Genomic DNA, 23,639 nt, shown 5'->3' with positions numbered 1-23,639 from the left:
CATTTCTATTACCTCAAAATTCATTCTGTGAACCAAACGTGCTGTTAGTGTTGTGGTTCGGTGTCACCCTCCTACCAATGAAAAATATATATATTATACTGTTAGGCGGAGGGTTGCTGGGGCGAGTCCAACATGCTGACGGCTAAATAAGTATAATGGAATAAAATTTTGATTTCGTTACTAAATATTCCTTTTGGTGTCTTGACAATTAGACGATTAGTATAAGAGCAGGTCACAAGTTTACTACTACCTATAACACCTGATGATAAGAGGCAGGGCCGGATTTTGGGTTGTGCAAGCTAGGCTACCGCACAGGGTCCCAAATTTTAGAGGGACCCCCAAATATTAGAGGCTCAATATTTAATTTTTACCTAACTAGTTTAGAAATAAAAATTAAAAATGTTCAATTAAACTTAAAAGGCTTCATGAAGAAATGGTAGGAATGTGTGTTTATTGTATTTCAATTTGGAGGCCAAAGGTTCAAAACTTGTGTTTATTTACCAGAACAGGGCCACAAAAATCTAAAAATCAGCCCAGCCCTGATCAGAGGGAGATTATTATGCAAGGTTAAATACCTAGCTATAGCTTGTTGAATCTTAGTTACTAAAACATAGACATAAAATAAGATGGGGGAGTAATGGAGTATATATAAATATTTCAATACAAAGAAGAAACTTAAAATTATTCTAAACAAAAAAAAAAAAAAAAAAAAAAAAAAAAAAAAAACCTTTTTAACCCTAAAATAATAAGAAATTTTGCATAATCTTACTATTGCAAATGAAATGCAATGTGTAATTGTCCTTCGCTGCTATACACTCTCATGACTTGCAGAAAACTGAAGCTCTAGTACATGAAATTATGAAGATGATGGATGGGAGTAGGACGAGGAGAGACAATAATAAATGGACTAGACAAGAAGAGTGGTGACCCAGTAGTTCGGTAATATCCATGTGAAAGGAATATTTATATATATGCAACATCTCAGGTCAACCACAAAATCATGAAAATCTTGTGTCTATCTAAGTTTAACCTGGAAAAAGAGGGAAACAAATATATCTTCAAGATCCTGAATTTCGACCACACCACGAGGGTGCCTCTGATCGGACGGGCAGGGGTTTGTGCATGCATCTGAGATTCCATCCACGCCGTCCGTCCGCTGCATGTAAACTCGATCATGCAGGTACGTGGTACTTCTTCATCATGCGTGTCCATTGCTGTCTCCGCTTCTACTGTACTACTCGGATCCTCTTTAATATTCTCCCGTACCTTTTTTAGCATTATATATTGCATGACCCGGCTCGACCTTATTAAATCCGTGACCTAATAATGTCTGTCTTTGGATCCTCCACCCCAATCTCTCATCTAAATATCTATCTACCCATCATAATAGTTGTATATAACATGTGTATAAACTTATTGTTGTACGGAGATCGGTAAAGGTCAAGTCTAGCATTTGATGGTCGGCTTGGAGATTATTAGGTTGATGTCGGGCTAAGTCCAGCACCTAGCGTCTCGTTTCGAAAATGTGATGACTGTTTATAAGGAAATAAAGTTGCACTTTCGCTATTAGTTATAACTTTTGACGTACTGGTAAGCGTTTGATTCTAACAAGTGGTATTAGAGTCAAGTCATTAACATTTAAAACGGGTTGGTGCTGAGAGGGAATTGTTGAGCGGAAGGCTTAATTAGGGCTTAGATTCCATTATTCTTTCTGATAGGGATTCTAATGATTCTCAATATTATGATGCGATGTTTAAATTGTTGGAAGAAAGGGAATCGTTATATGAAGAGATTTTGAAGGTCTTAGTATATATGTCATATGATGATTTTAAGACCATCCACCAGGCAGTCCCCGAGCTATTAGGTTATCATATATATGTGAGAATTGAACTAGTGTGGTTGGATTTTGAACATCTTAGTATGTCGTCATATGATGGTTTTAAGACCATCCACCAGGCAGCCCCGAAGCTATTAAGTTATCATATGTGAAAACTGGTGTGGTTGTTCAATTGGGATTATTTATAAGTATTTTTGACACTATAATAAATATATACTTAAATTCAATTATATATTACATAGAAATTTAAATTTAAGTACATGCAATTAGTTGTACTATTATAATTATATTGGAAGGGAAAGAACCATGTACTGGAAATTGGAATCACTCATAAGCAAACAATGGGCTCTAATTGATTGTGATGAAACTGAATGAATATACAAGTTACAATAAATAATAAGTTTTTATATTAATTCATAGTCATAAGTGACCATTTCTCCATATGCTTTTCAAAACTCAACATTAAAATAAGGGTGTGTTTGGAAACTTGAAAAATGAGTTATGGAAATCATTTTCCAAGTTTCCATTGTTTGGATGTGCCTGGAAAATCAAGTCAACGGAAATCATTTTCCGTTGACTTTGGAAAATAGGCTTGTTTTGGAAGAAAATGACTTCCCCTTTTTTTTGGGGAAAGTCATTTTCCAACTTTTACACCAACATCACACCACCACCAATATCATCAACACCATACCACCACCATCACCACCACTACTGCCGCCGCCACCACCACTATACCATCGCAACCACCGCCACCACCACTACATCATCGCAACCACCGCCACCACACCACCACCAACACCATCAACACCATACCACCACCGCTGCCACCATACCACCGTAACCATCGTCGCCGCTACCACCACCACCATACCACTGCCACCACACCACCACCGCTGCCACCATACCACCGCAACCACCGTCGCCGCCACCACCACCACCATACCACCGTCGCCGCCATACCAACGCAACCACCGCCACCACCACCACTACCACCACTACCGCCGTCACCGCCACCACCACCACCATACCACCATCGCCGCCACCACCACCATACCACCGCCACCACCACCACCATGACCATACCACCGCAACCACCGCCGCCACCACCACCACCGGCAAATTATTGGCTGGACCATGGTCCAGCCAAGTTGGCTGAACCATGGTCCAAAACGACGCCGTCTCTCCATTTAAGGAGAGACGGCGCCGTTAAACAACTTTTAAAAAAAAAATTCTACATCGTCTCTGATAGCTTCTTCAACAGCTTCTTCGCGCATCTCCACCGTCTCCGACGCCACCTCCAGCGCGCGCTACTACAAACCAACGCCACAAGAGCTTTCTTGTACACCGTTGACGCCATCTCCATCTACTGATTAGGTACATTTTCAACTACCTAGGGTTTTACTTGTAGCTGTGTATTTATTCATTCCTGACACTATCTTGGCCTTTGCGTTCGTGGCCCTTTGCGTTCTTGGCCTTAATCTTTGTCCCCAAGTAGCAAGCTGAACCTTCAGCAGCTGCTTTTCTGCTACCAAGAGACTCCCTATGGTTGCCACCATTTATGTTATTATTATAGGTAGTATCAACATCCAGGCGGTTCTCACCAGTCTCATATCTTGACTCGAGAGTTCTTTTATGGCACGGTCTGTGTCCACCAAGAGCCTGATAAGAGCTAAAGATCTTCTTACAGTTCAAACACTCGTACTTCTTCTTCTTCTTAGTCTCAGAAAAACTGAGCTTTATCTTCTTATAGGAATCAGTTTTGTATTCAGGATCATAAGAGCTATCTTTGCTTTTCTTTCTTGAATCATGCTTCCCTGCATTTGAAGCCACTCCAAAATCACGATAATCGTAGTCCTTTGATCCCGATCTTGACTTTTCTCTATTGGAGGCATCCATTTTAGGAGTTTTCATGTCAATAGAAGATGATTTAGTTTCTAGAACCACAGAGTTATTATCAGAAGACTCCATAAATGAACTAACACCATTCCAGTTCCCAAAATCCCTAGACAACATCATCAGACATTTGGCTACTTCCTGTTGATCTTGCTCAAACATCTCAGACCCAGTATTAACAACATGATTAGGCAAAGTAAATGAACAAGTGTGGACAATTTTCTTGTACCTCTTAGGCCTTGCAGAAGATGATTTGTTCCTCAGGTCCTCTGCCTCTGTGCCATTTGCTATACTCTTGCCATAAATTCGCATGCAATATGGTGTTTTTTGAATTTTACATTTTAATGTTGATTTCAGTTTTTTCCGCTTTTTTGCGCTAATTTACGTATATTTTAATGTTTGTGTGTTTTGATTGAATTAGATCTTCTATACAAAGATTACCAGACAGACCACAAGTTCACAATCACTACCTACTCTCCTACCGGAGTTGTGAGTTTTCTTCGTTTTTCTCGGATCCGAGTGCTTATCGTTGTTTTAGCTACGGTTTGGATATAATTGAATTGATAACATAAGTGTTGAGTTTTGAAAAACTGGTAAACATGCTTCTCACTGTGTATTTATTCTGTATACGAGTTAAAGTAAAATGCAGTAGGACTGGAGACATGTTGTGATTTCTGTGTTTAGTGACATTTCTTTTTAAGTCTTCTGGCTCTTGCTGTCTGTTGTACTCATCTTCTTTGCTGTTTAAAGACCCTATAGGCCCAACCCAACCTACAAGAATTGTAGATAAGTAATAGTGTACACAAAGATATGACTTTAACATGGAAAGATGTAAGAGAAAAACCATGAGCTTTTCTGGGCTAAGCCAAGGTGAAGGATTCCGGTATGCTTGTGTATTAATGCATTTACATTATTGAGCTTGTTTGAAAGTCTTGAGCTCCATTACTTATGAAGAGGGTGAAGAGAAAAGAAGAGTTACACCATGGAAGTTGGATCTTAAATAGGGCTAACTTGGGCAGATAAATCATTTGGGCTTTTGGTCTGACTAGGCCTTGATGTGCCAGGGGTATTATCCCCAGCAATCTTTCTATAATGAGCATGATTAATGTAGTTCTTTATGTAGCTACAAGTAAAATTGCTTTGGATTGGCTGGTTTAACTCATAGTTGATGTTTCTTATGTACTCATCTACTTCCATGCACTTGTTTAGAGGGTTTGGATCCATTTTGTGTCCATGAAGAGGTGTATATTTTATATTTAAAATATTTTCATTTGCTCATGTATGTATAATTTGTAGATAATCACTTATATTCTAACCTCTTGTTGCGAAGTGCTTACACACAAATTAATGTTTTCTTCACTTTATTTTCTAGGCTATTACTTCATCTGGATCAAAGAAAGGGGATTTCTTTGTAGCAGATGTCAACACACAGTTGAAGAACAAGAATATCACCACTGATATTAAAGTGGACACGAATTCTAATGTGAGCTCCCCATTTACGCCTGATTCAGTGATGCCTATTGTTTTCTCATGATCTTCTAGTTATCTGTACGTAGCTCAATTGTGTGTACTTGCGTCTAGCTTTTGCATTAGTTGTTGAACTCTAAATAGTGAAGTGTATATTGAGATAGAGAAATACAGTGAATGAATGAGTACAGGGAAACCTACACTTATATACAAGCTAATAGGAAACCCCAACCACTTATTTCAAATTTCAAATGCCTAGCTAGGAGAACTCCTCTAACAACCTTCTAACATTAGTTTTGGGAATTTCTGTTGTACAACATGGTATGCAGTCTAGAAATATTAAGGGTGTTCAAGACTTCAAGCTACTTATCTCAGCTGAAGAGAAAAATCAATACCTTCCTTGGATGTTATCTAGCCATTTTACCTCCTTATTTCCATTGTTAGTAGTTCAGTGTATGATGTCGTAGAAATGTTCATTATTCTTATATTTCCTTTATCCTTTTTAGTTTAGAAATATTCAAATTTTTTTCTTATTTGCTCATAACTTGGGGCAGAATTCTGGGTATTGAATGATCACTGCAACCTGTGTATTATGTGAAGTCTTTCTGTACATCAATAACAAATAGTAGCAAAGATTATGAACCTATAGAGTTATCATGATCTAGATAGCTAATTTGTAGTTCTTGCATGTTAGTATGCTTTCTACTGGTTGGCAGTTGAGACACATTGGAAATTACGTCCTCTAATTGTTTTGTCTTTCCAATTTCAGCTTTTTACAACTATCACAGTTAATGAACCTGTTCCTGGTTTGAAGACCATTTTAAACTTCAGAGTTCCTGATCAAAGATCGGGAAAGGCAAGTAGCTCTTATTTTTTGGTTTTCATCAAGTTTTCCATGACAGGATTGAAGTAACCATACTTGTCTTTATGCTTTTTTGAGTGTTAGTTTCATTTTTATGTTTCTTACTTGCTTCCTTGTCATGACAGCTTGAAATTCAATATTTACATGATTATGCTGGTATAAGCACCAGCGTTGGTTTGACAGCCAATCACATTTGCTATACTCTTGCCATTTGATTACCAACAGACTGTAAGGAAGTTTCTTGATTGCACCCATCTGCATTTGTATTACTGATAGTTTGATAAGGTTATTATTTCTTATATAGGGAGTGCTTTGTATAAATTATGACTTTACCTTTCAAAATTATGGTTGATAAAATGTTATAGATGTATGGCTGCCCTTACGGATATAAGGACTATGAAATAATAAGGAAAATGTGAGTGTAATTTGAAATTCTCAGTAGAACAATTGTATTTTAGGACCTTAAATAGTACTCCGTATCACTATTTAAATTTGCAGATAGAAATTGTATAAATGTATTTGAGCTTCAAAATACATTTTGTTGTCTTTCTATGCAGAATGTTAACTACTTATTGTATGTAAACTGTGCTTAAATCTTCTAAATAGGAAGTCAAATGATCATTTATAACAACATCAGAAATAGACAACCAGAATCTTGATCATAGGGAAATGAAAATGCTATTTAGTCTGTTCATTAGGTACATTATATCTGTTCGTTAGGTACATTATTTTAATACACAGGGTACCCTCTTTTTATGCATGATTTATTTTGTACATTTTGTAGTGAATAGAGCATCGCTGGATTTATTCCCTTAACTAACATTTTACTTGCAGCAACTATGTCTAGCCAAGAAGTAGATTTATCATTAAAAGAGGTTACCAAAACCTATCGGAAAAGGAAAAGATCTACCAGTAATGAAGAAGACGGAAATAAAGAAAAGGCCACTAATAGGACTGTAAAGAAAGAAAAGGCTCCAAAGAAAATTCAGCTCAAGACTAGGATGTCACCAATGGAGTTTAACAAAATGGTAGCAAATCTCAGTGATGAACAAAAAAATGCGATTAAAGAGATTGGGTTTGGATCATTACTCGAGCTTAGATTGTCCAGCATGGACAATACACTAAATACATATTTGGTAGAAAACTATGATGTTTGTAGTTGTTCCCTAATGTTGGAGAGTGCAAAGATGGAGCTTACAGAGGATGATGTGGAGAGCACATTAGGTCTCCCCAAGGGTGAGGTTGAAGTTGTTGAAGGGAACAACTCAAATGCAACTGAAGAATACAAAACCTTGTTGGAGGAATGGAGAACACGCTGGGAATTAGACAATTGTTCTCCATTGGTGAAAAGACTTGGCCATGGTATAGTTGAGAAGAAAGACCACGGGGACATGTTCAAAAGGGATTTTGTGGTGTTTGTTGTTTCTAGTTTGTTCAAGGGCCACGCTAATTGGACATCAAACTTCAAAATTTTGTACTCATTGATAGACGTGAAAAACATCAAGAATTTGAATTGGTGTAGGTACATTTTTAATAGTCTTACTACAACAGTGGAGAAATGGAAGAAGGCAAGAAGTACATTCTTCACTGGACCCTTGGTCTTCTTGATGGTAATACCTTTAATTCAATTTATGTTGCTTATTCTATTAATGCATTTTTGGCTTTCATACTAACTTTTTTTATTTTATTTTATTTAGGTTTCATACCTTGATAGGATGCAATTTAAAGGGCAGCAAATCCCAAGGAAATACCCTGCGATATCAGTTTGGACAATGGATATGGTCCAAAAAAGATTAGCAGATGAAAAGAATTCTGGTGGGTATGGCAGGGGAAAAGTCTTGGATAGAGTTAGGAAATCGGTTGCTGAGATTGAAAACAACATTGTTGGGGATGGGGTGGAGGCACAGGCAGTTGGTGATAAAACTAAAATGAGTGATGTAGAGAAGATATCTATGGGAATGAAGAAATTGACTGCAGCCATAGTTGAATTTGGGGAAGTTATGGCTGAAGTTGGGAGCAAAAACACCGGACAAGAAATTATAAAGAAGACTTTTAGCAAGATGTCTGATATGCTGAACATTGCTTCAACTTCCCAGCCTGACAAGACTTCGACATTATTGGATGATGATCCAATCTTCAGTAGCGAGAGCTTTCTTGCAGCAGTTGCATCATTGGAAAAGGCAGCAATGGAAGCATTGGAAAAGGCCACTACAATCACCGAAGAACCTATTAATCCTGAAACATTTTCACCACCACGCTTCAATTTGTTAACACCTACCCCCCCGGATATTCAAAAACCAAACGAAACAACTACTACACTCCCTGGTGAGGAAAGAAGCACAGAAAAGGAACAAACATTGTTTGACATGTAAGTTAAACTCTAAAAGTTGTGTTTCTGATTAAGATACATTATTTCTGGTCACTATGTACATTATTTTAATGAGTAGGGTACATTATTTTTATGTGGCAGTGCACTTGAGGAATCAGAGAGGGAGAATGTCCAACATGGGGAGAGAGAGAAAAGAAAATTGAAAAATGTTCCATTGCGATTGAGGTCTCCATATTGGACGAAAAACAATGAAAAGCTCTCCTTTGTCTCTGCGAAAGAGAAGATGTTGTCTGATTTTGCATTCATGGAACCGTCTATTCAACATCCAATAGAGTAGGTTTTCACTTTAATTATGTTTAATACTAATGTTTGTCTTTAATATGTGTTAAAAAGTTATTTTTCTTGCAGTGAAACACTGTTTAGGTATAAAAGGTACCACATTGCAAGGGACCAGTTCTTGACTCTACGGGATGGTGAAGTAGAGAAGACCATTATAGATGTTTGGAGCTTAAGAATGAATTATGAAAATATCACTCGTGGAATGGGTGAACCAAAATGCATCTACTTCACCACCAATCCTTTTGTAAGTGCTTGAACTTTCTCTTATATTAAAAAAGAAAATTGATAATGCAAGTTCTTATTGATTATTAGTTTTTCTGCACAAAGTACATTATTCTTGTTCACAGGGTACATTATTTCTGTTCACAGAGTACATTATTTGTGTACATAAAGCTTTGGTGTATATAATACAGAATTTGATGGTGTAATATGTTTACTTAGTAATATAATTTTGTGTTCAGATGGAAATTGATGATGCTACTGAACGGAAAATAGAATTCTCTGCAGAGGAAAAACAAAGACGATTCAATGGATCTTTGGATTATGAGATTAAATTGGCCTCTAACATTGACATCTCTGATGCTGAACTGGTAATTTATCATGCATAATATTATAAATTAATAAATTATGTGAAATTCATTTTATATACACTCATTGGATATACTTCTAAAATCATATGTATTTAGGTTTTCTTCCCTGTTATACGCTATCATCACTACTTCATCATGTGCTTGAACTTCAAGAAAAGGGTTGTCCAAGTAGTTGACAATAGAACACTGGGCAAGAATACCAACTTTCTACAAAGATATGATAATTGTGATCAAAACCTAGTAAGTTGCAAAATCTAAGATTGTTATGAGTTTAAATTGAATACTGCTAGGTACTTGATATATTATAATGAACATTAACTAATGTGCAGGTTAATGCATTCAAAGAGTATTGCAAATTTAAAAGGATCACAACTTTGTTAAACAAAATGACAAAGCATGATGATGAGGATGATGTGTTTAACCATGAATTGGTGAAGATGTCTTGGAAAAATGCCACTAATGTTACTGATTGTGGAGTTTATTGCATGCGTCATATGCAGACCTTTAAGGGTAATGGACCGAATTGGGAATCTGGATTTAACAGAACACCTGCAAATGTAAGTACTGTGATTTAAAGTACATGTTTTTCATTTTTATAAATACCTAATTGGACTCATATAACTGCCATTTTGGTTGAATATACATGCAGGCAATATTCTTGACATCTTTGAGGGCAAAATATGCTGCCGACATATTATTTTTACCAATGAATGAGCACAAACAATCCATACTACAGGCAGCCCGTAATCTTTATAAGTAGACAATGATCATTGTAATTGATGGTTCTAAAATGTTAGATGAATATTGTTGGTTTTTGTGTTAGATGAAATTTTTGTTTGAACAATTCAAAGATGGTGCTGAATTGGGTGCTAGCTAGTGATATCAAGATATGCTGAAATTGTTTATGTGTTAATTGCTTTTTAGGGAGTTGCTTTTAAGTTAATTGCTTTTCATTGTGGAGTTAATTGCTCAATTAGTAGAAGCTATTGTGGAGTTACTCATATGGTGCATTATTCTAACTCACATAGTACATTACCAAAATTCAAGTGACTACAACTGCAATGATACATTTTGTTAACACATAGGGTACATTATTTTAGAGCACAAGGTACATTATTTTAATCCACTGAATACATTACCAAATAAGAAAACATTTTATTAATGCATAAAATCAAAAATATGTTTTTAGAAACTATAAAAAATAACATAAAATTAAAAGTCAAATTTAAAAATTATTAAAATATGTTTTGAAAATATAAAATAATAGTTCGTTTTACCAACGAACCCCTCCCCTAATTTTCCATGGTGGCGTGGACGGGGGTTGGGGTTGAGGAGTATACCACCCGTCATCTCTAAGACTCTAAGTGGTGATCAATTCATGAACATGTGACCTTAACTAAGATACATTTTGATAACTCATAGGGTACATTATTTTAGAGCACAAGGTACATTATTCTAACCCATAGAGTACATTACTCAAAATCAAGACTGCAAGGATACATTTTGTTAACAAATAGGGTACATTATTTTAGAGCACAAGGTACATTATTTTAACCCACTGAACATTACCAAATAAGAAAACATTTTATTAATGCATAAAATCAAAAATATGTTTTTAGAAACTATAAAAAGTAACATAAAATTAAAAGTCAAATTTAAAAATTATTAAAATATGTTTTAAAAATATAAAATAATAGTTCGTTTTACCAACGAACCCCTCCCCTAATTTCCCATGGTGGCGTGGACGGGGTTGGGGTTGATGAGTATACCACACGTCATCTCTAAGACTCTAAGTGGTGATCAATTCATGAACATGTGACCTTAACTAAGATACATTTTGATAACTCATAGGGTACATTATTTTAGAGCACAAGGTACATTATTCTAACCCATAGAGTACATTACTCAAAATCAAGACTGCAAGGATACATTTTGTTAACAAATAGAGTACATTATTTTAGAGCACAAGGTACATTATTTTAACCCACTGAACATTACCAAATAAGAAAACATTTTATTAATGCATAAAATCAAAAATATGTTTGTAGAAACTATAAAAAGTAACATAAAATTAAAAGTCAAATTTAAAAATTATTAAAATATGTTTTAAAAATATAAAATAATAGTTCGTTTTACCAACGAACCCCTCCCCTAATTTCCCATGGTGGCGTGGACGGGGTTGGGGTTGAGGAGTATACCACCCATCATCTCTAAGACTCTAAGTGGTGATCAATTCATGAACATGTGACCTTAACTAAGATACATTTTGATAACTCATATGGTACATTATTTTAGAGCACAATGTACATTATTCTAACCCATAAAGTACATTACTCAAAATCAAGACTGCAAGGATACATTTTGTTAACAAATAGGGTACATTATTTTAGAGCACAAGGTACATTATTATAACCCACTGAATACATTACCAAATCAGAAAAGATTTTATTATTGCATAAAACACAAATGTTCATAATCTGTCAAGTGCAAATATTTCCTTTAAAAACTCACAGAATATAAAACCAATTCATAATCTGTAAATAACTCACACAATATAAAACCAATTCATAATCTGTGAAGTGCATATATAAGTAAACAAAATTTCAGTACAACTCCTAATTATCATTTGAATTGTTTTGAGACTTAGACCTAACACAAATCAATTCTGAACTAGTAGTGTCATTAGGATGAACAAGATACCCACTGCCAACAATATTAGACACAACTTCCTGCATAGAAGATTGGACGGCAGCCTTTGTGTTAGATTCAACTCTTTTTGCATAATTTTTTCGGCCACTTGCTTGATTATACTTTTTTTGTACTGTACTAACTGGCCTTCGATTACGATCGCCTTTCACATCGCTTCGTTCTGGATTTTGTATAGCATTACTTCGCATAGATCTTTCCAAATCATCAAAGCAAATAGGACCAACCTCACCTTCAATCCTTCTTCTTCCATCTTCAATAAGGTTTTCACATACTTGTCGAGCTTTGCAATTGTCTTGACTTGATAGAACTAACCTTTGCCATTTTCTACCCATATCTATAACCCAAATTGGAGAAGCAACTGTCAAAATACTAGAAGAAGATGCAATGTCCATAATCCTGTGTTCAACAACCTTTTTTGTCCACCTTCTACAAATATATTTCTCAGGAATTTTTTCAACACAATGAATGTTCAAAATACGCAAACAATGTGAACAAAGAATACCCATCTCGGAGAAAAACTTGCAAGTACAACATATGTTCATATCCTTAATATTGAAACAAACCTCATGCCGAATAATGTCAATATCCGGCCGCCATATGTGATATTTAAGCTCATCAACATTGCTCGCTACACTCTCTTGGTGACAAGCAGCACCTTTCAAAAATTGTTGCTCAAACAAGTAGTAAGCCTCAATAGTGTATACATTCCTAGCATGTAAAAGAAGTTTTACATGATCCAATGCCATTGTAGGCAACCCTTGAGAACACCGCACATCTTCCCCATTCTCTTTGCTCCTCCACTCAGAAACCACATTAACAAAAGAGTTGTAAAAATCAGACAACCCAGATGTTTTAGATAACCTTTTTGAAATTGAATGATTTGTAGTCTCACTCCGTTGAGAAGATAAGATACCTCCAGAGAAGTAATCTTTATTAAAAGCAGAGCACCACTTCTCCCTAATATCATACAATTTGTTTAACCAAACATTTTTATGGCAATTATAGTTCGTCACCAACCTGAAAATAACAAAACTGAGTGTGACTGCAAAGATACATTTTCAGCATTAATAAGGTACATTATTATAGCCCATAAAGTACATTTTCTAAACACTATAATTTCCAACTTAACATGAAAGGTAAAAATGTATGACATTTCATTTTATTAGTACAAATTACTACATGCTACAAAGGAATCACACATAGAGAACAAGGAAAAGATCTAAGTTTTAAATGCAACTAGAAAAATAAGGAAATTTTTTTTATCAAATTGTTGCTGCTGCAAAGATACATTTACAGCATTCATAAGGTACATTATTATAACCCATAAAGTACATTTTCTAAACACTACAATTTCCAACTTAACATGAAAGGTAAAAATGTGTGACACTTCATTTTATTAGTACAAATTACTACATGCTACAAAGGAATCACACATAGAGAACAAGGAAAAGATCTAAGTTTTAAATGCAACTAGAAAAATAAGGAAATTTTTTTTTATCAAATTGCTGCTGCTGCAAAGATACATTTACAGCATTCATAAGGTACATTATTATAACCCATAAAGTACATTTTCTAAACACTACAATTTCCAACTTAACATGAAAGGTAAAACATCACGTGTTTGATTTTATAAGCACAAAGTAATCTATGTCACAATGCAAGAATGGCAAATCAAATATATAAAATGATAAATTTAATAGCATATGTACCTATTCCAATAAAATTCAAACTCAGCTTCTGTGTCTGTGTACTTCAACAGAAAATTAAATAACTCCATAAAGCCGTTTTGACTCCTTAGACATTTAATATGTTTCTTTGAATTCTCTCCAATATGCCAAATACAAAGTCTGTGCCTTGCACTTGGGAAAACCAGAGAAATTGCAGCAGACATAGCAGCACATTGATCGGTCATGATTGTTTGTGGACACTTACCACCCATAGCTCGCAAAAATGTTTTAAACAACCAAACAAATGAGTCAGTCCTCTCGTTCAATAAAAACCCACACCCAAACATTATATTCATACAGTGGTGATTCATTCCAACAAAGGGACCACAAATCATATCATACTTATTAGTACGATACGTTGTGTCATGCACTACCAAATCACCAAACAACACAAAATCCTCCTTCATTCTTGTATCCCTCCAAAAAAAATTACACAGTCTTGCATCCTCATCTAATTCAAAATCAAAGAAAAAGTCGGGTTCATTCGACTGCCTTTGTCTAAAGATTTCAATTAGTGAATTTGAATCGGTCCCATCTAATCTCTTTATCGAATCTGTATGCAGGCTATTATAAGCATCCCTTGGTGTAAATCCAACCAAAGGTGAACCTCCAGACTGGTGTTTCAAAAATCGAATGCCATCCGACAATGCAACCCCACTCCTTTTCAAGTTTTTTAAATAATCCAATTGGGTATCAACAACACTTCTGTGTGACCGAAGAAGATAGCTGTTAGAAGGTGGACACAACTCATGGTTATGATCCTTTACATGTTTTGTCACAATCAACTGTCCATTAGACGCCAAATCAAACTGACAAAACGCATTACATCCTGTTCGTGTGTCTACCCTTGAATATGACCTTGAATCTTTTTTTTTGTTGTCCTTAAAACCACTCTTTGCACAGTGGAATTTCTTCATTTTAATAGTCTGACTACCGGAAACATAGTACTGCTTGCCCTTCCTAACACTGAATCCCAATCTAAAAGCATAGTCATTATATAGATTAAATGCTTCTTCAATTGAGGTAACTGTAATCCCCAACAACTCTTGAGTAACTGTAAATTTCAAAAAAATAATACAACTAACAAGTTACTAGCATAACACATTAATATTATGTTTAGTGAATATCTGATTTCTAAGTAGAGGGGTGGTGGGGTGTGCCGAATAAATTCAGCCATGCTCTACAAAGAAATAAGATATTCACTAAAAGAAAAAACTCCAATCAATACACAACAGAATGTACAGATAAATCATGCATAAAAATAATGTACCGTGTGGATTAAAATAATGTACCTACTGACCAAGTATAATGTACCCTAATCAGAAGCACAAGTTTCAAATCAGAATGCACACAACAGAATGTACTGATAAATCATGCATAACAATAATGTACCCTGTAGATTAAAATAATGTACCTACTGAACAGAAATAATGTACCTCTAACAGAAATACAATATTCACAACAGAACATGCAAATACTTTATTGTAACACCAAAACAATAATAAAAAACGAATCATTCCATCAATATAATTAAAAAACAACTAATAATAAGTAGATAATAATAAAAAACTTTTTTAAAAAGAACCTGGAATTGAAGAACTCTCATCCATAGCATTAGAAGAACTAGCTTGAACTCCAATTGGTGAACTCTCATCTGTTGCACCCCCCGAAGTGCCATCAACTGTAAATAATTTACATTAAGCATATAAATAATATATCTAATAAACACATTAAGCATGTTCAATAATGTAGTATATTTTGCACAAAAATAATGCACTCTATTAACAAAAACTATGTACCCTGTGAACAAATATTATGTACCCTGTGAATAAAAATTATGTACCCTCACACAACCAACAAAACAAACCTAGGCACAATAGATCAAAGCATTGTGGAAGACAAACCTGGAATTGATTCAACATCAATGGGAGAAATAGGTTCCAGATGAATCAAAGCATTCACATCTTCTACAATATAAAAAATATACAATATTAATCAAAATTCAAAATAAAAACGAACCTAAATTGCATATAAAACAATATACATACTTGTAATATCATCATCTACTTGAATCGCATCAACTCTGTTGTTTGAATCATTTATATTATTCATGATGACGGAGACAATTCTAGGAAGATACAAATTGCAATGAACGAAGCAGTTGCGGCGAATGAAGAAGATTTGCAGTTGCGGCGAATGAAGAAGATTTACAGTCGCAATAGCGGAGGAAATTGCGAATGAACGAAACAAATGATCAAACGGCGTAAAACTAACGTTCTTTTTTTTTTTTTTTATGATAAAACGGCGTAGTTTTGGACCATGGTTCAGCCAAGTTGGCTGGACCATGGTCCATGCAATAACAATTGACCAACACCACCATACCACCGCAAACCACCGTCGCCGCCACTACCACCACCACTACCATACCACCGCAACCACCACCACCAGTTATTATTATTATTATTATTATTATTATTATTATTATTATTATTATATAACAAATAACACCTCTACCACTACACCACCACCACCACCATAATATTTTTTATATATTATTAGTTATTTTTTTATTATATTTAAAATTATTATTATATTATTATATATTATTATACATGTTGTAATATTCTAAATAAAATAATTAAAATGTTTAATTATACAATTCTACTCATTTTCCAGAAAATGAACCAAACACACAAAAATAGTTTTTCAAAATGCAATCAAACACTGGAAAAGAAAAATGTTTTCCAAAAAATGACTCATTTTTCAAAAAACATTTTTCAGAAGTCATTTTCCTATTTTTCAAACAAATCCTAAAATTTAAAAAGTGATGCAGTTCAACGTTTGCAAATTTCAATAAAAACTATTAATAATGGCAACCAGATAAATTTGTACTGAAAGTCTGCTCATACTTATAGTAATGTGTGCAAGTTAAAGCTGAAAGTTAACATGTCATGTCAAACAAAATGGATCCATCTATGATCTATTCGATGAGTGGGAGAGCAGTGAAAACATGGTCTGTATAATGTATGTAACAATTATCAAATCACAGAATTTTTAATTAAATAATAATTGTATACATTTCTTTCACATGGCAGGTGTATGTTCTTCCTTTTTATCATAGTACGCGGAGTAATATTATACTCATTCCCTCCCTAATTGATTGTCTTACTTGCTTTTTACACGATTTTTAATACAACATAACAAATTTTATTAACTTTTTAATTTTATCCCTTAAAAATAAGTGTTATTTGTACAAAGTACAATTGTACTTACCTCTAATTGTAGCGAGCGCGTAAAGTACACGCGCCCAGTTGGCGTGCACGCAGGCTAGTGTGAGTTTTTTTTTTTTTTTTTTTAGGTGAGTTCCACTTTAGAGACAAAAACCATGTACTTCAGGAGGGACCCCAAATCTTCTCTCTTCCTTTTCTCTCTCGATCTTTCACTTTAGCAAAAACCTCCTCAACCTTCTATATATTGTTAAAATAATGAGGGAGAGGAGCTCAGTCATTAATCAAGTAGATAAGAAGTGTACTTAAGAGTTGCTTCTAGGGGTGAAGTGACAATTCGATCACCACCACAAATATTGATAATTTAGATTTAGAATAAACTCCTTGTTCGAAAAAATATAAAGTTTTGTGTTAAGTCTTAAAATTATATTAACTCAATTTACTTTCTTATGAGTTTAAAGAATAAATTTGTTGCGTTTAGGATAAAAGACAAATCCAGGGACAACCAGAACAGTTTCTACCCCCACTCTCTCTCTCTCTCTATATATATATATATATAGAGAGAAATATTCAAATGAGAATCACCTTTTCTCTTTTCTGAGTCTTGTGAGACTCTTTATAAATGCACAAAAGTTACTATACAAATATACACAGACTAAATTCCTGAATTCATTTCTGTTTAGGATATAATTTGATAAAATTGGAAAACCTAAATTATCAACCAAAAAAAAGAGGCATGGCAGAAATGAAATGAAGCTTAGCTTGGGGAAATGGGGTGCCAACTCAAATGAAAGAGTTGTCGCCATCAGACCAGGTCTTATGGACCATGATGTCGTTTATGCATGTTGTCGCAACGTGGCATCTCATCTCCTGAATAAACCAACAGCCACTAGCTAGCTTGCGCAGATCAGATCAGAACCAAAGTAACAGGCACTAGCTACCTAATAAGCTAATTGATCTTCAATTCTCCACTTTTTGTTCTTTTCCGGCCACCACCTAGCTTTGCTCCACCGCCATATCTCCACTGCCGCCGCCATTGCTACCTTCACTTCAATTCCACTTTTCAGCTTTCACTATCGCTTTCTCCTCTCGTCAAAAGCCTATATATGTGCCGTATTCCAACTTATAATTTTCAAGCTTAATGTCTGTCTTTAAAACATAAATATATTTTAATCATATATTTTAGCGTAATTGGTTCGTTGCTCCACTTAAAGATCAAGATTGAAATATTTTTTATGTGCACATAAACAATGGGACGGAGCCAAAAATTCGATTGAGGAGGACGAAGAAGTAGAACGGATTCAGAAATTTTTTCTAGTAAAAACGAAACATTAAAACAAAAGAGATAATTTAAAAATAAATAAATAAATTATCTAAGAATTTTTTTTTTAACCATTACTTAAGAAATATAGTTGTAAATATTGTTAGATACGTCCGAAAAATAAAACACATCTAAACTTTATAAAAATATTCATAATAAAATATGAAACATAATTAATTTGATAAAATAATTTAAATAGAAAACACATTATAAATTACACATATTAAATATTTAAAAAGTGACTGTGTTGAAGCCATAAGGGAAAGACTCAAAAATATGTAAAACTCTATTAATGCAAGGATTTGAACCCAAGGCCTTTCCCAATAACAAACACATGCTCTACCAACAAATCTAACTCCTTACTTGTTAGCATTTACTAATTTGTTATACTAATACTAAAATCTATACTATATATACATATATACATACAGAGAGTATATATGGGGTGGGGTAGGGTGGGGTGGGGTGGGCAGCTGCCCCCCCTTTGGCTCCGTCCCTTCATAAACACTAGGATATTGACAGAGTAATGGTGCCAGCACGCGATCCGGGTTGTCAACAGCACCTGACCCGACACCGCATGGAAAGCTAACAGGCAGAACTCCAACTGACAGAATACCAACAGATGGAAACATTACAATGAGACATTTACTACACCGTCATTGAAGAGAGAGGGGAATGAATGCTCAGCTCCTCATTATGATGTTACAATTAGGGACTTGATATAAGTAGGACATCTCCTCAGTCAGAGAAGACACGTTGAATTCTGTACTGAAACACTTGCAATACAACTATTGTTATTCTCATATTATATTTTCGGTAACATACTTATTGTCAGATATGATCAGCGAACTGATTGTGCAATTCGTAATTTATTTCTTTAACGACTCTAGAGGCAGGGTCCGGTAGATTTAAGATTAGTGTAGCGAAATAATGATCACCTAAGTTTTTTTTTTTTTTAAATAATAATAATAATAATAATAATAATAATAATAATAATAATAATAATGATGGAAAATGACACTTTTTCCATGAGTTATATACATATAGCACTTTCCACCCTAAATTATTCATGTAAGCATATTAGTCCTCTCAATTATTCTAAAAGTGGCAGTTTTCTCCCATTATATATTAAATTGACATTTCTACCCTTAGAGTAAACATTTTATTTATTTTTCTTCTCCAACAAATTATTGGGTATACGTAGGGATGATTACGGTTCAGTTCGAACTGAACCGGACACTATAGCAACCAAATAAAAAGTTTCCGGTTATGATTCAGATCCAGAACCTAATATTTGGATTTCAGTTTATTAAAATTATGAATCAAAAAAACTGGATCTTAAACCGTGAACCAGCAGTTCCAGATCCGGTTCGCGATTTTGAACCGTCTTTATTTTAAAATTTTATTTTTTATTTTAAAATAGTCTAAATTCAACAATAAATGTACTTTTTTTTTTCAGTTCGGAACATGAACTGACCGTTTCGGTTGGCGATTTTAAGAAACTCTAAATATCGAGTTTCGATCATAAATTGTAATTGGAATATTTCGGTTTGGTTGCTATAATGTCTGTTTGGTTTGAACCAAATTGTGGTCATAATTTGTGGAAGAAGAAAAATAAATGAAATATTTATTTTAAAGGTAAATATGTCCATTTTCCTTCTTCTTCTTATTATTATTATTATTATTATTATTATTATTATTATTATTATTATTATTATTATGTTAGTTAACAGATCCATATAGTTTTAATTATAAAACTATATATATTTATTAATTTATATTATAATAGACATCTTCTGTTTTCAAAAAAACAAAAACAAGGGCTAGACAGGGAATACGTAATAGTGTAAATAATGAAATGTTTATCTAATCATAATTTACCTTATTTATCTATATATCTCAATTGAGCTTACTTGAATTAATTCTCAAAGCATTTGTTTAATTAGTTCCATGTTAGTGTTTTTAAATGTTCAAAAACCCCATATTATAATTGGCAATATTATTATGACATACTAAGATAGGTTTAGAGTTTGTTCGTCCAGCTCTACAGATGACTGATCAATCAGAAGCAACAATAGAAGGACGGACACTGAAGATCTGATTTAGGAAGCTGATTTCTAAAAAACTGTACGCGGTATTATCAGACAAGTTTGGAAAGAAGATCAGCGTATTTTTTTAAGAAAGGTATGGACCTAATCTTCTGAGATTACATTCCTCTTTTATAGTGCTACCTTCTACAATCAAAGTGATCTATGGAGAGTGTTTATTGAAGAATCTATAAGTACCCTTATTCGAAGAGAATTAGGGTTACGCCGAAAGTAAGAAGAAACACTCCCTATCTGCTATATGAGACTAGATCTTTGATTGTCATGTATCTTCTCAATACAATATGTTCATGGTGATTAAGATGATGAACTTGAGAAGAATCACTGTTGCTTAAACGAAAGGGCACTGTGATAACACTGTTGTGGGAACAACCTTAAAGTGGACTATGTAGTCTAATGGTATCCGGGTTGGACTTCCATTTGGAAGATTGTGAGTTCGAGCCTCAGTCGAGGCGTTATTGGTTCTTTGTGTTTCAGTAGGATGAGAAAGTATATGAACAGATACTATAATGTAATAGAATCAGTGACACTAAGCCTTAAAGAGCGTCAAAGAGCGTCATTGAAGTGGGCTCTCCAAGTGGCAACAATCCACTAAAGTAGACTGGGTTTGGACCTTGTGTGGGTAAGATTATTGTATATTATGATTTAGTGCCACTAAAGTAGACTGGGTTTGTACCTTGTGTGGGGCACTTGGGTAAGATTATTGTATATTATGATTTAGTGGGTTGGACATTGGATTATGATTTAGTGGATTGTATCGAACTGGGTAAATATTCTGTGTCGTTGAGTTTGTGCTGTTATCTTTCTCTTACATCCTCTACATGATTGATTATTACTGACTATCTGTGTCGTTGAGTTTGTGCTGTTATCTTTCTCTTACATCCTCTACATGATTGATTATTACTGACTATCTTCGTAACTGAATCAATCAGTAATCTCGGACAGTTGACTAATCCTGTCAATAAAGAGAAAATGCAAAATTACAGTCCAGTTTAAACACGAAAAAAATAAAAATAAAAATAAAGATAGTATAAGCTAGGAGTGGGCTGGACTGATACTAATTTGACCCCCAAAAGAAAATAACTAAAAAAAATTATTGACAAAAAAATATATAATTATATATGTCAATAAAATCGGTAAATATTTAATTTAGCTACAAATTTGTATAGGTAAATTAATAAAATTTGTAGCTAAATTAAATATTTACGATTTTATTGACATAATAAAATTTTTTGGGTACATCAGCCCCCAACGAAAATAACAAATAAAATGAACTATTAAAATAATAAATAAGATTTTAAAAAATAATGAACAGAGTGTAATATTTAATGCCAGACAAAATGGAAGGTGAAATAGGCCAAGATAGGCTTAATCTCAAAGTAATTAAGATTAATGGATGTCAATTGGGTGATAGGATGTTAATAAACAATTTGATATAATCCATATCCATATTGAATCTATAGCAATACTGGCTGGCCTTGCTTCAACAATATCCACATGATCTCAAGAACCAATAGAATTTTCTCTATCCATGCTTAGCATGTTTAGAGAATTACTTTATATGAGATCACTCTAATTTAAATAAAATTGTCCTAGAATAAGCTATAAGACATTATTTATATATATATATAGTTGGCTTAAACCATTTATCCTTATTGGACTAAGATTTATCTCAATTAGACCTAACCCAAATAATTGATGTTCAATGATATAATGGGGTGTTGATAAATAGTTGTTAGTTGATTGTGTTATTAAGTTTGACTAGTTGATAACATTAGTTTATTGTAGAAAGATGTTTGGTAAATTAGTTGTTAGTTGATAACTGATTATATATAAAATGACTTTCTCAAAAAGCTGTTCGAAAAAATTACTTTGAGTAGCAAAAGTAGCTTTTTGAGCTGTTACAAAAAGTTAAATAATCAAACACTCATATTGACTGCTTAATTAAGTCAAACAGGTAATAATATACTGATCAAACAAATTAAAATTAACAGATAAACTAACTATGTTACCAAACAGGGCCAATATATCTCGAGCTGAGTAGTACACAACGTTAGCTGTTAGTTCCTTTAATTTTTATTAATAATTATTTTGGTTTTTTTTATGAACGACGTGAGAAATTTATAATAATTATTTGAGAATGTGCACGGAATAACTCTAGCATATATTTCACAAAGCTTAGCCTAACAAGACTTGAAGAAAGAAATAGTGGAACGTGAAATTGACTTATTTGTACAATTGTACCCACAAAAATTCCTAACCATTCGCCCACTATTAAGTACAGTATAATTAGGGATTAAATATCATTAATCTCCATAAAATATCCAAACCGTAATTTATGAAAATTAATAATTCCTAATTAAAAGTGCTTGTGTACCTCTCAAGCATGCCACATGACAACACAGTGCCGACACGGCCTGACCTCACCCCGATTTGACCCTAACAAAAACTATTACGACATGATAATCATTGTGCATAACATAAATCTCCTTGAATTAATGATGTTCTAATTAATATTAATCCTGGTATTAACACACACGCAAGCTAATCCCATTGGCAGTGTTCCTCACGCGCCTCCTTTCCACTTTCGTCGAGCAATCGTGCGGCGCCTCTGTAAATTTCCTAACATTTTCCCTTTTATTCACCCCTATTAGGGGTGTACAAAAATCGTCCTACCTGAAAAACCTGGCCGAACTGATATCCAAACAAGGGCACGAATAAGGTAATCGAATCCGAAGGTTGGAAACCAACCTGTTATCACCTTCTACACAGGTTAATTGATTACGGATAGGATAAGAAATTTGATCATCCTACTTATTCGAATATCCGATATTATATATATATATATATATATATATATATATATATATATATATATATATATAAAGAGAGAGAGAGGGGGGAAGGTTCAAGTGCGGCGGTGTCTTACGGTGCGAGGTGCGGCGTCATCAATAGTTCAACAAATATAAACCATCAACGTTAGGAAAATACACATAAATTAGGTAGGCATCACCAAAAACACACCATTAGGTGTGAGTAAAAACACCATACAGTGTTCGGAAATACACCATGGGGGTGTTGAGTTATATGGTGTATTTTTTTTGGGTCTGTTGTGTATTTTTTGGTGTTTTTTTTGTATTTCATTGTGGTGTATTTTCCTTACACTGTTGGTGCATGTTGTTAACACTGTTGGTGTATTCTGAAATTTCGTCGCACCGCCGCACGGGAAGACC

The 23,639-nt window shown here is 34.2% G+C and overlaps 3 protein-coding genes and 1 long non-coding RNA gene across 4 annotated transcripts; 2 read left to right on the top strand and 2 right to left on the bottom strand.

Annotated features, from left to right (window-relative positions):
* Positions 1-3,253: 3,253 nt before the first annotated feature.
* Positions 3,254-4,042, bottom strand: LOC109150825 (zinc finger protein ZAT4-like). Its single transcript, XM_019298801.1, has one exon. It carries the CDS (start codon positions 4,040-4,042, stop codon positions 3,254-3,256), a length of 789 nt encoding a protein of 262 aa, XP_019154346.1.
* A 43-nt stretch (positions 4,043-4,085) lies between these two features.
* Positions 4,086-6,048, top strand: LOC109150714. The gene is made up of 3 exons (XR_002049207.1): positions 4,086-4,219; positions 5,103-5,213; positions 5,967-6,048. It is a non-coding gene; the product is annotated as an uncharacterized LOC109150714 (long non-coding RNA).
* A 2,623-nt stretch (positions 6,049-8,671) lies between these two features.
* Positions 8,672-10,104, top strand: LOC109150823. Its single transcript, XM_019298800.1, has 6 exons — positions 8,672-8,721; positions 8,797-8,971; positions 9,189-9,317; positions 9,414-9,557; positions 9,647-9,874; positions 9,967-10,104. The coding sequence occupies exons 1-6, from the start codon at positions 8,672-8,674 to the stop codon at positions 10,075-10,077; spliced, it is 837 nt and encodes a 278-aa protein (XP_019154345.1). The 3' UTR covers positions 10,078-10,104.
* Positions 10,105-11,932: 1,828 nt separating this feature from the next.
* LOC109150822 (protein FAR1-RELATED SEQUENCE 5-like) lies at positions 11,933-15,865 on the bottom strand. Its single transcript, XM_019298798.1, has 5 exons — positions 15,802-15,865; positions 15,658-15,720; positions 15,339-15,434; positions 13,736-14,807; positions 11,933-13,043 (listed from the first exon to the last, which is right to left on the bottom strand). Exons 1-5 carry the CDS (start codon positions 15,863-15,865, stop codon positions 11,933-11,935), a joined length of 2,406 nt encoding a protein of 801 aa, XP_019154343.1.
* Positions 15,866-23,639: the final 7,774 nt, after the last annotated feature.

Source organism: Ipomoea nil, unplaced genomic scaffold (assembly GCF_001879475.1).
Source record: "Ipomoea nil cultivar Tokyo-kokei standard unplaced genomic scaffold, Asagao_1.1 scaffold2280, whole genome shotgun sequence".
NCBI lineage: Eukaryota > Viridiplantae > Streptophyta > Magnoliopsida > Solanales > Convolvulaceae > Ipomoea > Ipomoea nil.
Note: the sequence above shows the minus strand (reverse complement) of the source record. Positions and strands in the feature narration are given on the sequence as shown.